The 16,710-nt window shown below is 38.0% G+C and overlaps 2 protein-coding genes across 3 annotated transcripts; one reads left to right on the forward strand and one right to left on the reverse strand.

Moving 5' to 3' along the window:
* Positions 1-33: 33 nt before the first annotated feature.
* Positions 34-8,553, forward strand: LOC112564220. 2 transcript variants are annotated; one of them, XM_025238890.1, is made up of 8 exons: positions 34-173; positions 1,543-1,686; positions 2,186-2,481; positions 2,984-3,229; positions 3,626-3,907; positions 4,306-4,548; positions 6,330-6,566; positions 7,398-8,553. In XM_025238890.1, exons 3-8 carry the CDS (start codon positions 2,283-2,285, stop codon positions 7,505-7,507), a joined length of 1,317 nt encoding a protein of 438 aa, XP_025094675.1. In that variant the 5' UTR covers positions 34-173; positions 1,543-1,686; positions 2,186-2,282; the 3' UTR covers positions 7,508-8,553. The 2 variants fall into 2 exon arrangements, with proteins under 2 accessions (XP_025094675.1, XP_025094676.1); XM_025238891.1 differs by having other exon boundaries at positions 137-201.
* LOC112564216 lies at positions 8,203-12,990 on the reverse strand. The gene is made up of 6 exons (XM_025238881.1): positions 12,579-12,990; positions 11,701-11,940; positions 11,134-11,370; positions 10,308-10,403; positions 9,846-10,046; positions 8,203-9,494 (listed from the first exon to the last, which is right to left on the reverse strand). Exons 1-6 carry the CDS (start codon positions 12,826-12,828, stop codon positions 8,737-8,739), a joined length of 1,782 nt encoding a protein of 593 aa, XP_025094666.1. The 5' UTR covers positions 12,829-12,990; the 3' UTR covers positions 8,203-8,736.
* Between the last annotated feature and the right edge of the window lie 3,720 nt (positions 12,991-16,710).

Consider the following 16,710-nt stretch of genomic DNA (forward strand, 5'->3'; position numbering starts at 1 on the left):
TCTCCTTTCAAGTGTATTCGACAGTCAAAACATCAACACTTACTAGAATATTTACTATACATATGAAAAACTGAAAATTTGCAGATTAGCAGTTGTATTTAAAATCGAAAGTTTTATATGTCTTCTAGTTGTCGGTAAACAACAATGAAAACGAAAGTACACTAAACACGTCGGTGAGTGCAACAGTCTTCGAATTCTTTTGTAAAGATGTAAATCAAAGCCTTTCCTATTGTAACTGTAGAAGTTTTCTATTGAATGCTATTTCGGCTAGTAAAACTTGTAGATGATATATATTTAGATTATTTCTCTAATAAATTCTGCTTGCTTTTATAATTTGGTCATATATATGGCTGTGATCCAAAGGGCATACATCTATCAAAGTATATGAGACTGAGGTGGGAAAATAAAAGGATAAGACATGTACCTAACAGCCAGGGGTGAGAGGCTCAATACCTAATCAGATAGTAGTCAGAATTTGCTTTTCTAGTACAAATCACATAAAAAAAATTATATATATAAAATATGTTGTGGCATTTGTACTTTAGAAGGCTTGCTTCTGACAGCTTTAAGTACTTTATGTACATATTTATGATTAAATTTACATCAGTAGTGGTGTACAAGATGTACAACAATAGCAACAACATCAGTATTAATAGTAATTATCTTTGGGGGTTTTATTTTAGCCTAAAGTTGTTTTGTCTGTCATCAAATAAAGTACAGCGGTAAACGTAGTTTAGAACTAAGGTTGCATTTGGCATATTTGCGTAAGGATTTTAACACATGACTCATATATTCAAATAAGTGGAAAATGTAGAGTCATGAAAATATACAGTTTCCCTATTAAAACAATTAAGTTCCCGTAATGGGTGAAGCCTATAGGGTTTTACAGCTACAGGGTTTGAGGTGGGTGGTTGTGGGCTAGGGTTAAGGTAGTAGGTTAATGATGGCATATATGTGTGTGTGTTGTTAGATGATTGTTGCATCCTTAGCCATGCCTATAGAGGGAGGTGTACCCAGGCACATGGCTGTGGAGGGGGGCTCAGTCATAGTAATTATTTTTCTTTTTTTTTTTTTTTAAACAAAAAGAAATGGCATCAAGAAGAAAACATTAATAAATCTAGACTTCAAAGAATTTTATAATGTGTAAGCCTCACCACTATTAGGGGTAGTGATAGGATTAGAGGTTAGAGTCAGTGTTATTTAAAAGGATAGGTAGAGTTAATGTTATTTGGAAGACTATAGATTGAGTTTTAGGTTTCATGACAGGATGCAAGCTTTTGAAAGTGCTATACGCTGGATCAGGGTGGACGAGGGATTGTTCCCAATTTACATGTATACTTCACAAGTGTGGACCTAGTTTTGGGAAATACATGTAAATATGTCTGTGTGTGTGCATATACCTATAGAATTACTGAAGATGTAGAGAAACATGCAGAGGACACTACAAGGAACAAACTTGATCAAAGACTCTTGTTTGAGGCCTAACCATGCACTCATTCGTAATATTCCTTTTTAATTATTTATTTTGATTTTTGTGTGCAGTGTAAAACTCATTGTGACTGACATGAATTTGACACTACTCAGGGTGCACAGCATATAACATTAATTATGTGCAGCAGTGGTTGCTAGCCTACACTGGTACATTGTGAACGTGGGATTTGGACCTCATCTTTTTTCAAGTACAAGGTAAGAATTATAGGTTGATCTCCATGGTCTATATCTTATGGACTGAATTTGTCCCTTAGATTTTGGCGATGTATAGCATCTTGTAGACAGTTTGTTTCATAGATTTTGGAGATGTAATGGGGTGGGGGGTGTTGGACTCCATAACCTGGTGGGAATTGCACACAGTTTTGGAACAGGTCACTGGTTTCAGGCCTGTGACTAGAACCACCCAACCCTCCGCTCACTTCATTCCACCCATCAGCGTCTTAGCAGAAAAGGGTATCTGGTTGATCAGGGAAGGTAATGGCAGCAGAAACAGGGAGTTGAGCTCCATTTTCCCCAATGTCTTAGATAAGAAAAACCACTTATACATGCTCTGATTCTTATGGTCCTTTTGTAATGAAGTACTATTAAATTACTTTTTCACTTGAAGTATCCTTTCTAATTTCTACTAATAAAAAAAACTGGCTCACTAGGTTTTGCAGGCTGTCCTTCAATTTAAGTTGCCTTCTGTTTACAGGGCTGGCTGCCTTGCCATGATATAGCCTTCGTTGCTGGATCGGCTTAAAACACTAATTCCCTTCCCCTTTCAAGTTGCCTGAGAAGTTGCAAGAACAATGCTACATACCATTTCACCAGACATTGTGAAGGACCATCAGAGATGCTGCACTGTTATGGTTCAGGGATTTGACCCCTCCAACCTAGAACTCTATCAGCTTTACTTTGAAAATCCAAAGAAAACTGGAGGAACTTCCACTGACTTTTACGTCAATGAAAATGAGAATATTATTTATGTCACATTCCTGACACCTGAAGGTGCTTCCTAAGCTCTTGACTTGTCTATAACATGCCTAATGACAGATATAGCATTTAAATCACGGACATGTATAGGTGGATTGCTGTCTGTCTGCTGAGACCAACACTTAGCCTTGTGTGAATTTCTCCGCTGTTAAGCCTAAACAGTGAATGTGACTAAACCGGAAGCTTTGTACACACCTGCCTTGTTTTAGTAGTTAACTAGAAAAATCATCTGCTAGCAGTCCAGCAATACAAGTTCGTGCTTAAACCACTTTTGTGTTAGTAAGCTAATAGTTCATGTTCTAAAATATTATTATAAAACATTGATGTTATCATGCCGATATCAAACAACATTTAAAAGTTACTGCAAATCACTAAATAATTTCTGATTTTATCAATAGTTATCAAATCTTTGCTGATTGAATTTTAACATCAATAACCATATGAATTTTATGATTCATGTTTTTATGTTTGTCTTAGTACACAAGATCTTTTCTCATCATCATGATGTCTGTTGCAGAAGCTGAAAAGGTTACCAAATTAACACACACTGTTGGAGGTAGACAGCTGCAGGTGACTCTTGCTCCCATAGATGACCCTGTGACCTCTCCTCCCTGTACAATAAAGATCACAGGATGTGACCCAGAAAAGGAAGAATTGTACAGACTGTACTTTGAGAATCCCCGCCGGGGTGGAGGAGCCATTAAAGATTTGGTTGTGGATAAAGAGAAGCAAGTAATCTATATAACATTTGAGGAACCGGAGAGTGAGTAGGTTACTTTTATTTAATTTTTTTTAAAGACAAGAACAACAGGCAGAGAATGGCCTGATTTTCATGATCTTATCTCAGTCTGTTAAATTAAAAAAAAAATGGTGCACACACCTTTGAGAAGACTGTCTGCCCTGGATGCAGAGCAAGATCAATATTTGTGATACTGTTTTGTTTCTATCTCATTTTTTGGCTGTTGATTTCTTTTTTAAAGAGTGTGTTGCCTCTCATACAGGTTAGAAATTTTCTACAATTATAGACAAATAAGGAAATACTTTGATTACTATGAAGAATGTATTCCCATCACATTAAAGAACGTCTGCTTTTGTAGACTTTTCCTTCCATCATACGTCTAGTTTTATTTGTGTTAAAATGTATTATTTTCTCTTACAGCTGCTGTAAATGTCTGCAACAAAACTCATAAAGTTGGAGGTTGTGACCTTGAAGTTAGCCTTCATGTCCCCACAAAAGATGAAAAAAGCATAAATCAAACACAGGAGGCAGATAATCAGGAGCCTCTGAAAACAGTACAGCTTCAAGTAGGAAAAAAAATACAGAGTGAAGATAACTACTTGTACTACTTTGAGTCGAAACGCAGTGGAGGGGGTGAAGTAGAAAAAATAAGCATTGATCAAGAGAAGGGCATCGTTTATGTTACATTTGTGCAGCCAGAAGGTTGGTGTGATTTCTATCTTCAAGAAATATTCAGTATGTTCAGGTTTTTAAACATCTTTGAGGCAAAATGTGCTTTTTTATTGACTGCTATCACAGCATCTTGAGAAATAATCTTTTTTAGGGTTACAATATGGTTGAGAGTCAAAGATTTCTGGTTGAGTTTCAGCCTCTTCAGTATTTTGTCAAGTTGATAATAATTTATCTCTAACACCTGTTTATAAAGCTAGTAGTCTCAACACACTCTTTTTATAAGCATTGTGAAAATGAGTTTTCTAAAAAGACATTTCCATGATTCATTACCATCTTCATTTGAAAAAAAAAAAAACAACAGTAGTATACCTTTGGCAAAAGACCACCCGTTCAATCTTAAGCAATAATCATTATACTTTTGTTGATAGCGGCAGCTCGTGTGACAGACCGACAGCACATTATTTGTGGTGAGCCTATCAAAGTAAGCCTCTTTGTTCCCCCTGCACCAAAGCCAACATATCCAAACAAGCTGCTTTTCAGTAATGTGTCCAAAAGCACAACACACGACTGTCTGTCATTGTTCCTGGAATTCCTCACTGGACTGGAGCCTGCTGAGCTAATATATGCTGACAGTTTGGAGGACGTTTTGGCAGTTTTTAATGAGGAACCAGGTCTGGGGTTTAATTCACCCTTTTTAGAAAATAACAGATAATTTTGTTATCTTTCATTTGTTATCCTTTTTAATCTTCAATAGTATTTAAATGGCTAGCATGTGGTGATGTTTGTAAGCATGTATCTTGAAAATAGAAGGGCAAAAATTTACCCACATTCAAGAAAACAGTAACATGAACTGAACTTTAACAATCATGAAAAAAATTGTACCTCTTAAAAGAAATGCTTTTAGATTATATAACTACTGGAATTACATAAATACCTTAAGTGATCAAGTTGTATATTTATTTGCAAAATTTTTCATAAAATTCATAAAACTCTTATGGCAGGGGTAGTATATGAATATTTAAGAGTAAGATTAAATTATGCATTATTTTATAAATTTCTTTGCATTACATGAAAAGCTTTTCTGCATAAAAACATCCTAAAAACCGCCTTTCATAATGCTGTGTCCCTGATCAAGACAAAATGTAAAATACTTCAGTAACAACTGGTTGCTTAAGGCTTGGTACAAAATGTAGCTTGTATATAAATAAATGGCACATTTGTATAGCACCTTTTTCCAGCATCAGCCAGACTCAACCCAGCAAACACGCAAGATTCGGCAAAGTATTGCGTGTTTGCTGGGAAGATGCTTTATATGTAGGCATGCAAGCACATCATATTAATTTATAAATATAATAATTAAATAATATAAATATAGTAATATAACATTAATTAATATGTTACATGAATAGAAAAGAGCTTTATATATATATACACACATTGGAAAAAGTCCTTCTAAAGACAGGCTGGAAATGTGATATTGGCAGTACATGAACTTAATATCGCACATTCTTAACATGAGCCTTGAAGCCCAATCATTGTGAGAAATACATGTTTAAATTCTTATTATGTTATGACCATCGTTTTGCTGTTCAACATCTTGGAGAACACCACTCTTCCATTTCCATCAATGGAAGGCAGATTTGCAATCTATGTTTTGCTGAGTACATAGAGGTTGCTTACCCAGCACTTACCAATCAACTAATAAACAGATAGTTTGAATGCTTATGGAGATCAGTACTGATGAGACCAAAGGCATGGTAATTAGCAATGGCAAAGCAGATCTTGAACAGTGCACAACTTGAAGAGGGAAACAGCTTTAAGTACTTGGGAGTCACTCTCTCTCAGGAAGGCAGCTCCCTGACTGATACGTACATCAGAATTGCAACAGCAACAGCAGCAATGGCTAGGCTGGGCAGTCTGGCACAGCCATAACATCAAGTTTACTACAAAGTACAACCTGTACAAGTTCCTGCTTTATGGTTGTGAAATGTGGATTTTGCCTCCTGATGCAGAGAGGAGAAGCCAGGCATTTATTAACAAGTTCCTAAGTTGCTCCAAACATTGTATGGAAAACAAAACCAAGGACTGTATGAAGCATGGCTGCCACACTTGTAGGACAGCAGGAACCTCTACATGCAATAGTCAAGCGGCATAAGCTAGTCTGGTCTGGCCATGTGACCTGGCACAATGCCTTGTCGAAGACTGTACTTTAAGGTACCTTGGAGGGTGGTTGACACTGTGGTGACTAGATAAAGAACTGGCTTATAAATGTCAAAGAGTGGACTGGTCACTCTGCTTACTTTCACCCAAAACAGGTGTGTGGTCGGCCTTGTCAGCTGCCATGTTTTCCCCTAGTGACAGGTACCATCAATAGATAATTGACTGATTGTTATCATTACTAATCAAGGAAAGACTGTGCAACAACTGTTTGCTTCCTTCTTTTCACTTTCAGATTTTGAAAAGGTGCAGGAATTATGTCAGAAAAAGTGTCTTGAAGGAAGGAAAATTTCAGTATCCAGAGTGCCCATTACAAACTGCATTCTTGTTCAGAACTTGAATAAGAACACAACAGAGGATACAATCATGTACTATTTTGAAAGCAAGAAAAGAAGCTTTGGAGGCCCTGTAGAGAAAGTGAACTTTGACAGTGGTAACAGCAGATGCCTAGTTTTCTTTGAAGACCATGAGGGTAAGAATTGCATTGATCCCAAATTATTTTCTGGCCAGGAAGCCATCATAGTCGATAAATGTTTAAAGGTTTAGTGGGTTGCAATATATTTCCGATGGACTTTGTAAATTTCAGTGCAAGATACTATTTCCCCAAACATGGGTGAGTCTCCCTTTCTCTATGCTCAAGATAAACACCTACTGACATCATCACACACATAAGGAGGTTGACAACACAGACAACAGGCCTCATACGCAGGAAGCCCTGACTAGACTACCGTCATGATAGTGCGTGAAAATTCGGATGCAGGCTATCATATGATGTGGCGCTGCAAAGGAGTCCCTTGCATAAGAATTTTCATGAGATATCGTGACTATAGTCTGATCAGAGCTTCCTGCATATGAGGCCTGTAGAAAAACAAGATGCCATGAGGTTGACCTCTTTCTATGTACGGTGATCTTTGAAGGGCATATATTTCACAAACAGAAGTTGAATATTTGCTCAGATTTTGGAAAACAATACTTTGCACTGAGATTTATCTATTCATCAGACAAAAAGAAAATTGCATCCCACTAAACCTTTAATAGGTACAGCCCCTTTATCTTTGTTAGACATTTGTATAGCTGTAACTATTGGCAAAACAAACTCCAGCTTTGTGAATTTCACCCTTTTCCACCCACCATCTCATAAGGTATTCTGAGGGATGTGCAAGATTTATCAACAATATACACTTACCTATGAAACAATCAAAGCAGATGATTGCAAAAGTATAGCATGGGCTCTTCCAACATTGATGAAAAGCAATATAATATGTTTTTTAAAAAATGAGATGCAGTTTCTTTTTCTGTGCAGTGGTTGATGCAGTTTTGACTAAAAGCCATGTACTTGATGGACAAGAGTTAAGAGTGAAGCGGTACCTGGAGTGTCTTGGGCCTTCAGGTGGAAGCAAAGATTTCAAATAAGTGGGTTTAAGAATATGAACAGGTGAAATCTGTGATATATTTTATGTGAACTTGTAAGTTTCCATCACCGAATTTGTGGATTGAACCTAGATGTAAGGCATAAAGGGCATCCTGTTACATGACAAAACAAAACCTTTTGTTTTTCAAAAACAGAATGGCATAGTAGTGACATTTAAATGCTTTTTTTTTTGCTATGTGCATTATGGAATCTATGTATGAAGCCCTTTGCATGTAGGTCTCACTGTTCGGTTGCTTTTTGTTGATCATTGCACAATGTGGATGTTTATAAAAGATCTGACATGATCATATGAGTAAAATCCCAGTAGATTTTTGATGACTTGAAAAAACTGGATGTACACTTTAAAAAGGTATTTTTAGAATAATGTTTTAGATGGAAACTGCAAACAGAAAATCGTTTTTGTGAGATGTGCTGTAGTCTAGGGAATTAATCACTCATGGCTGACATTTCAAAGATATAAAGACTAATGCAGTGTCCAGCAAACTATGTGCAAGTCTTGGGCTTTCTTGCACTCGGCGCACATCTAACATGATGGTGTCACACACATTCACTACAGTATGACAGCATCTTTCCCCGGCTGATCCGTGTTCATTAAGGCCACCATCAATTATGTAGATTTTTTTTATAATAATAGAATAATTTCAACATAAAATGACTAAGGATAAACCAACCAAGCAACATTTTCCTACATTTTTACTGTTACTGTTATGTGGTAGATTTGTACTAGACAGCTGTCCAATCTACTCTTTTTTTTTTTTTTTTTTGGTGGTGGCAAATGAGTTCAACCTTGTTAATACACTCATGAAAAGCATAGACCTGGCACCTGTTCCACAATAGCAAGCAATATTTAGTTTTTTCATGTTTAAAATGAACAAACACTTTCTTAGTTTGCAAAAATACATTTTTCCATAAGAAATAAATACTTTTCACTAAAATGATGTTTACCATCATTTAGTTAGTCATGGTTTCATTTTTTAAATGCAAATGTTGAAGCAGTATGGTCAGTAAATAAAATATGATAAAGTCAGTGCTGAGGAGAAAGCGTATGATATCTTTTACTTTTGTGGTTCTGACTCAAAGCTTTTTAAGTTAGTCTTTGTTTTAGAGACTTGAATTTGTTCTCAAAAAAACTTTTTTCTGAAAATCTTTGTCAGAGAAGTTTCCTGAGAGTCCCTCCTCTCATTAATTTCTAGAAAATCTTTGTTAACCCTTACAAATAAGCTTCTTGTTTTTTCCTCATTATTAACATTTTCACCCGTTCTTTCCAATCTTCAGGGACATCAGTCTTAGTGGCAGTAATTACTATAGAGTTAGGCAGTTGCCACTTAAATCTGCCACAAACATCTCTCAAATCTATAACTAGACGTCGAAGTTTTTGCTTGTCTTTAGTGATTTTGTCAACGACATCCACACCTAAGTGAATTGTGATCTGTTGGATCATCTCTTTCTGAGCACATAATTCCCCATTTAGCTGTCTTGGATCAGTTGAACGCATTCTTCCTTTGCATGCTATGGGTGATTTGATAAAAGACTGAGTTTGGTGGTAACTAGGTGATTGGAAAGTTGAAGGGTTCCTAAGTGGCACACCAGAAGATTTTGGATTGGACGTCCGTTCACTGTGAACTTTTTTAAATGTATGTTCATCTATTCTTTGCTTCTGAACAAAGTTTGATGTTACTTGAGATATTTGCTGAGCGAGATCCGAATTGCTGTAGCTCTGATGCGCTTCATCTGACTCCAAGCAAACTGCTCCTTCTGGACTGTCCCAATGACCTTGTTTGTATTGAAGAGTAACAGGTGTCGAAGAAGCTGCAGATGCAGACATCGAATAGCCCTTAGATCCTTCTTTCCCTTCTCTTCCTTCCAAAGAAAGTGGCCTTTTATCTGGTGAAACAAAAGCCAGTTGGACTGTGACCTCCAGCAAAAAGTTATCTGTGGCATGTTTTTTCCCTCCCACTGGCTGGGCATCTGCAACATACCATGAACAACAAAAGCACACTTAGTGGAATCATTAGCTTTCATTGTCATTGATATAGCTGTGCTGCTGTTACTGTCATAATTACTATTATCATAATTCCTATTATCATTACCAATTGTTACTGCCTTCATTGCCACCGCCACACCACTGCTACTCCTATCAGAAAACATACAGTGATCACCAGCTGACTGTTTAGTCATGACCAGAAAATGCCTTTTCATGTCAGTTTGCTGAAATCATACATGCCAGCATTAATATGTGCACAGCAAACATTTACATGTGCACTGACCAATAAAGATGAATACGTCCCCTTGATGCACACTCTGAATTGTGATACTCACTGAGCAATCTATCACCAAAGATGCTGAGTGCTTTGGATGCAGCCTCGTTTATTGCTGGCGTGTCCAGCATGATATCAGCCACCTTCTCTAAGAACTTCTGTTTCCTGTCTATTAAGGGTCCATCATTAATGGTATCCTTGTAAGCAGAAGATGGAATATGACCCTCCACTTGAATTACTTTTGTTTTCACAAAGACTGATTCTAGTGAAAAAAATGAGCACAAGTCATTTCATTCAAAATGAAAATAAAAACAAAAAAAATTACAGATGAGTCTTTTATGCTGAGGCACATCAGTAGTTTTTTTTTCTTTCATATATTAGATGGCTGCCTTTCTGCCTTAGTACAGAAATGAATGTATAAAACCAAAGGTGATTCATCATAAAGTTTGTGTTACCATGTCATCTTGTCAATCTCTGACAACAACAAATTGGGCAATTTCTGTGCATTTAAGTTAAAAAGTACCTCTGCTGGCAGATGAGAATCCCTTTTGGAGTACAGAGACTTCCAAACTGTATTCATCTAAAATGTGAGATCCTTTCTCCACTACTGCCCGAGCATCTAAAACAGTTGAAGTTTATAAGGATATTATTCACACTTGTCAGAGTTTTGCAACTTTACCAATCTTATAATAATAATAATAATTTGTATAGTGCAATATCTCAGCCAAAAGGCAAGCTCACTGCACTGAACAAGATCCACAAAATAGTCACAAAGATATACAACAAAGAACAAAGCAAAAACTTGCTGTGTTCTTTTGTTGGTTTCCTTTGAAGGATCAAAATTTTGCCTCAGCCTATTCTCATCCCACCTTCATGCAAGTATATTATTTTTCTTCATTTTCTAACATAATAACTTTTCATTTAAAGAGCTGCTGTTGTAAATATAGTTGTGCTTGCTATCATGGCTGAACGAGAGCTTCGTGACTCTGATGAGGTATGTACATCTGTTTATTTTAATTTGAGGTACATGTGAAGACTGACTACTCTAGTCTCAAGCAGGGCCCTAACTGTCTCAGCTACAGAGATTGTTGACCTTTTTAATTGCGATTGCATTCTTCCACCTTTAACTCCCCTTGTAATGGGTATTAAATCTGCTGAATGGAATAGGGATGTTTGACACCCACAGGCCTGCAATCTTCTACCTAAAATTGAGTTCATTAGCCACAATGCTATAGAGCTTTCCTAATTCTAAATATCATTATCCAATACCTGCTGACTATAAATAAGCAATACATCATTACAGTTACAAGTATAATACATCAAGGGATTTACAGAGAACATTAACCCACCTTGTTCATTTTCAAAGTGGACAAGTGCACAAGTGTCATCCAGTCGTATGACTTCAGACACAGGACCACCACTGTTCCTGCTTTTGTTGCTAAAGAAGTAGAAAATTGTGCTTTCCTGTGTCATAGGGTTCAGGTTTTTCACCACGACTGTGTGAGACAGTGGAACACTTTTCACTGACAGCACGCTGTCCTCATCCAAAGGATTCATTTTGCAAGCATACTGCAGATGTTTCAAATCTGAAATAAAAGGGGGGAAAAAAATCTTTATTTTTTTAAGAACTGATTACTAATAATCAAACATATGACTGCTAAAGAAGTTGTCAAATCTGCCAAGTTTTGTGAGAACAGGCCACAGTTTTAGTTTTTGATCACTGTTTCCTTTCTTACCAATCAAAGAGAAAATACATCTTTATACATTCAGAAATACCAAGTCAAACACAATCTCTGTCCTTGCCAAAACAAGAAGAAAATACATCTCTATCATACTACGTCAAAACTAAGTCAAATATATACTTAGTGTAAACATCATCTCCACACATTACACATGCATACAAGTGTTAAACTCACCAACTTGGGAATCACTCAGAATGACAAATGCTTTGTTCTCAGTTTCATTCAACTGTATGCTGTCCACTGCCACATCTACAACATTCTCCAGGAAGTCTGTAAGATCATTAACTGATGTTCCTGCTGGGATGCCAGTGATCAAGACTGCATCAGTGTAACAAGGGGCTGGCAGCCATGGCTTGACCTCTACTCTTTTTCCCCCTACTGTATGTCGTATTTTTGATAGCACCCTCTCTGCAGCTAAAAAATAAAAATCCCACTAACAGCAGATGGAGTATCTGATGAACAAATACACTTTTCTGGTTTTTCCACTCAAGTTCAAAATAGACACAAATGAAGGTTTGAAAGAAGACCCCAGATTATCAAATCCTTGACTTTAGAGCACACAGAAAAAAATCATGCAAACTGAATTTCATTTATTCGGGACAAAAGGCGCTCGTCACTCCACTCAGCATAGAGCATGATCCTTCATCCTGGTACAAAAAAAAAATGCTAACCATACTAGTGCATGTGTGTGAAAATATCCGTACATAAACATGCATGTGTGTGTGTGCAAATATCCACATATAAAAATGCAATTATGATACACTTCTGCAAACAACAGTGCCAAGTACCAAGTGCATTTTCATACATTGATATTAATCATATCACTGGGTCAGCCCTATATATGCTCCACTGGGGGTTAACAGGAACAAGAAGAACAATATCACTGGGTAGGATCATACACAAGCCTAAAAATAATATATGTGTGTGTGCACATGTATAGTACATGTCTGTGTGTTTTAAAATTATAATACTTTATGATATATTATACTGATACTTTGACATACATTTGTGTAGGTGTCATAAATATCTCTCTTTGCAATGAATATACGTACCATGTCTTTCAACAAAGGTGATTAAGAAGTGTTCTGCCTCTGGATCCCAGCTGACCCCATTTTCCTCTATCTCTCCCCCGTTGCTTTGTCTTTCGTTATCAAAGTACAGCCAGCAGAGCTCAGAATCTTGTGCTTGTAGTCCAGAGACACACACTGTTCTCTCATCTACACTGTATGTGATGGCTTCATTTGAGATTATATCTTTCCTCATCTTTTCATGATCTTTAGCAACTGTCTGAAGTCTGTTCATTACCTTAGCTTTCTCACCGCCAACACCAAGTACTCGGCTGAAAAAGACGGTTTATCGCTTGCGATCTCCACTTTGCCTCGGGGCCAGGGTAGCAATTAGGGAAGACTGACCGCTGGTACTGACCCCGTGTACTCCTACCTTCCCTCGCACGGGCGAAACCATTTGAAAACACGCCCATTTCGACTTCGGCCTTTAAGAAATACGTAATTCTGTGTAATGAGAGAAAGAAAGTTATTGGTTGATTATGATACCGTCCAAGCTATGGCAAAGCGAAATGTGAATATTCATAATAAGTCAACTGTACTATTTCTTATCAGATAATATGATGATAATAATCGTATAATAACATAAATGGAAATATTTCCTCTGAACTGTCATTATTACGAGCTCTAACTGGATCTAACTGCTCTAACTGGATCAGTGTCATATATATATATAAGGTCATGCCTGCTTGGGTTTAAGAAATTAAAATTAAAAATTGTCTCCCCAACATGCCTGCCTTTCTCTGGATTACAGGAATAGTGATTGTCAATGGAGACCAGGAAGTGTTTTCCTTTCACGAAGAAACAATTTTTAACGTGTATAGTATGCGTCGTTTGCTTTATCTTACTTCACAAATAAATATAAGAAGGAAATAACAAACGACGTAGGCTTTCTGTTGACACATTTAAACATTAACACTAAACACTCTGCTTTTCTTTAGCAGATCTCCGAATAATCCCGGACGTGTACAAGTTCGTGGAATGTCGATCCGAAGCTACTTTCGGTTCCCAGCCACCTTGTGCAACTGAAAGAAAGTTGATGTTGGTGGATAAAGTAGAAATGATTTCTTGAAATTACTAAAAAGTAACCAACATATAAATTACTGTAATATATGATCACTTTGCTTGCTTTCCCAAGTTTTTGATACAAAATGTTAATTTGACTTAAGGCATCGCTCCTTTCGATTCTCATTCGGATGAAACTTGTTCAACCGTTTGAGAATCGAAAGTGAAACAACAACGAGGTCAAACAAGATGTCAGTGGTGTTACGATGGCAACGGAGACTACATAGATCATAGAAGTCCGAGGTCAGACCAGCTGTCAATGGTGTCCATCATCAAGGCCAAACAGCACAACAAGTGGCTGCAGCAGCACCCACGTTTCAACCGAAACGACCCATACTACCTGCTTACAAGAGCTGAGCAGGTCATTATTTTCAGGCTGAGGACAGGCCACAACCGTCTCAATCACCACCTTTACACCAAGCTCCGAATCGGCCAGACAGACCAGTGCCCGTGCCAGACAGGCAGTCAGACAACAGCACATCTACTGCAAGAATGTCCTATGCACGAAGAACTCAGGCACCGCATTTGGACTGATGAGACGCCAGTATTGAGGAAGCTACACGGCAGCCTGGAGGACCTGCGGCGCACAGCATCATTTGTGCAGGAGGCAGGCGTGTCCATTTGAGTGATCGACGAAGAAGAAGAAGAATGGTGTTACGATGGCTGCGCAGAGATCATCAAAGTCTGTGGGTCGACCACGCATATTGTGGGCGATAGTCATCTGTACAAGACAACCAGTCCAGTCTTTGACCTTTGTAAGTAAGTTCTTCATGGGGTACATGAATCTGATTAGGAAAGAGTTACAAAAACATTAAGAAAAAAGGGAGAGAAAATGAGTTACCTCCTCACAAAAGGTTGGCCACGAGAAGCGTGCGACGTCCAATACCTCACTCCCAAACGACCAAAAGATTTTGGGATCTAGCTATAGCTAAAATAGTGTAACTATACTCTTCGATTTCAAGGAGGAGGAGGAGAAGTAGGAGGAGGAGGAGGAGGAGGATGTCCTGCACATCTAAGATCGAAGAAAATGAAAAAAAAGGAAATCTTCCCAATGCTGTCATAAGGCCTGAGCATTTCGTTCAAGGGAGCCTACTCATAGACGAAGTACAGATGTCTACGTGTGTGAATAGGATAGCGTCCCTTTGACCGTGTTTTGGTCATAATTTATGTCGCAGATGACTGATGCGAAGTGTTAATGCTACTGTTACTTTGCTACTGTAAAGAAGAGTGTTTCTCTTACGACACTTTATAAATTCTGTCACGATATTTATTTTTATCAAGTTTAATTCTTCTGCTATTGCACATCATAAATTATTCGACACAATGCAAAGGTCAATGCACAGAGTTCGAAAAAACAAATGGCAGAAAACGAGCAAGATTAAACTAAACTGAGCAAAGATTTTAAGACTAGCGGGTGAGACTTTATCAGCAAGCCCACAACAGCAAGTATCATGTATACATAATAACAAATATAGCTAGGTTTCTTCTGAGCCCGTTAAGTTAATAATAATAAATAATTTATACAGCGCTTTATCCAACCATCAAGGGTTAGCTCAAAGCTTGAAAAAATATAAACAAATAAAAGCAATACTAAACGGAAGCAAGCAACAGAACATACAACGTTAGGTCTATAGAATGCCATGTGGCAGGATGAAAGGTATGGAGTCCGTATTTGCTATCAGTTTGCTCAATCCACCCGAAGAACTGTAAGCGAGGTTGTGAATGTTCCTATCCACACCACACTTCCAGTCGCCTTTCATGATGGGTGCTCCTAAGGATGGTAGTAAAAAGAGAAACTGTCGACTATGTGACTAGGATGAGTAAATTTGTGCATGACAGTTAACAGCATTAAGATGTTCGCTTGAAAGGCCCGTCAACGAGTAATGCGCCCTTCGTCAGCATGAACGGTCTGTTTGTCTTCCAGTAGTGCCATCATCCAAATTATAGACACTTCGCTAGAGACCCTCTACATTCGGTTTCACGAGCGTCATTGAGCAGAGAAACGTCTTTGAGCGTTCACTCACCTGAAACATCAGTTATGTCACGTGCCGTATCACGTTTCATATGATAATGGCTCATATGAATGTCAAGAATCTGACTTGCAGCATCCCTACTCGTGAGGAGGTAGTCGCAGAGATTATTGGACTGCAAGAAATCTCCATACCTGAATGGTGGTTTCAATTATGCGTGTAGTGTCTTCTGCCATACTTGTTATCTCCAAATTTCCTCAAACTCCTGATTTATTACCGAGACCTCTCTCCACACCATCTTGTCCTCTTCGATTTGTGTAAACATTACTAAAATTCTCTCTTTCGACAGAATGTTCTGGAAGCAAAATGTTCACTCATTACAAAGGCCGGTGTAGTTTTCGATGCTTATGCACATAAACAATTGGGTTTGCTTGAGTTCAAATGTTAACAATGTCTGGGAGAAGGCGGGCATTCGATCAAGCATGTTATTGCCCCATGTTTTCTAATTTGTTTTATTCTTCCACTTTTGATGTCACGAGCAAACTATACAAAACAAATCCGCATGCACGCACACACATATACACTCACAGGCACGCACACATACTGTAGAGACTCTCGGGCTTGTCTCGTGAACATGATGTTTGGTTTCACTCCTCCCACAACAGTGGCGTATGAAGATGCTCACCTTTTAGGGGAACCACATGCTGACAGTGAACGACGTTCACAGTCTTGCCTTCTCAGTAACTTTTCTGAGGGGATGGCTACCTCCCCTTGACCCCCTGTTTCCTGCGCCACTTCACAACATCCACCCACCCTTTCACCCACCCAATGTCGAGTCATATTATCTACTGTGCTCGGAACTATTTATCCTCTTCCTCTCTATCTCTGTACCAGACCACGTTTGTAGTTCAGGAACATTGTGTATATTTTAGTGCCAATGTCGCCTTTGTCCTGTGATTTTGTTCGTTTGTTTGTTTGTTTGTTTGTTCGTTTGTTTGGTTTTTTTCTTCTTTCTGTAATTTATTGCTTGTTTTCTTTCTGTGGTCATTCCGTGTTTGTTTGATGTGGGCATTCGGATCTTCGTC

The sequence above is a fragment of the Pomacea canaliculata genome, linkage group LG5 (assembly GCF_003073045.1).
Source record: "Pomacea canaliculata isolate SZHN2017 linkage group LG5, ASM307304v1, whole genome shotgun sequence".
In the NCBI taxonomy this organism is placed as follows: domain Eukaryota; kingdom Metazoa; phylum Mollusca; class Gastropoda; order Architaenioglossa; family Ampullariidae; genus Pomacea; species Pomacea canaliculata.

What these genes read in the sequence shown, in the direction of transcription:
- LOC112564220 (XM_025238890.1), top strand. Translation starts at nt 2,283, where the DNA reads ATGCTACATACCATTTCACCAGACATTGTGAAGGACCATCAGAGATGC. An exon ending in AACATTTGAGGAACCGGAGA is followed by an intron (nt 3,230 to 3,625) that starts GTGAGTAGGTTA and finishes TTTCTCTTACAG; the next exon opens with CTGCTGTAAATGTCTGCAAC. An exon ending in TACATTTGTGCAGCCAGAAG is followed by an intron (nt 3,908 to 4,305) that starts GTTGGTGTGATT and finishes TTTTGTTGATAG; the next exon opens with CGGCAGCTCGTGTGACAGAC.
- LOC112564216 (XM_025238881.1), bottom strand. Translation starts at nt 12,828, where the DNA reads ATGAACAGACTTCAGACAGTTGCTAAAGATCATGAAAAGATGAGGAAA. An exon ending in TCTGAGTGATTCCCAAGTTG is followed by an intron (nt 11,371 to 11,700) that starts GTGAGTTTAACA and finishes CTTTTATTTCAG; the next exon opens with ATTTGAAACATCTGCAGTAT. An exon ending in ATTCTCATCTGCCAGCAGAG is followed by an intron (nt 10,047 to 10,307) that starts GTACTTTTTAAC and finishes TTTTTTCACTAG; the next exon opens with AATCAGTCTTTGTGAAAACA.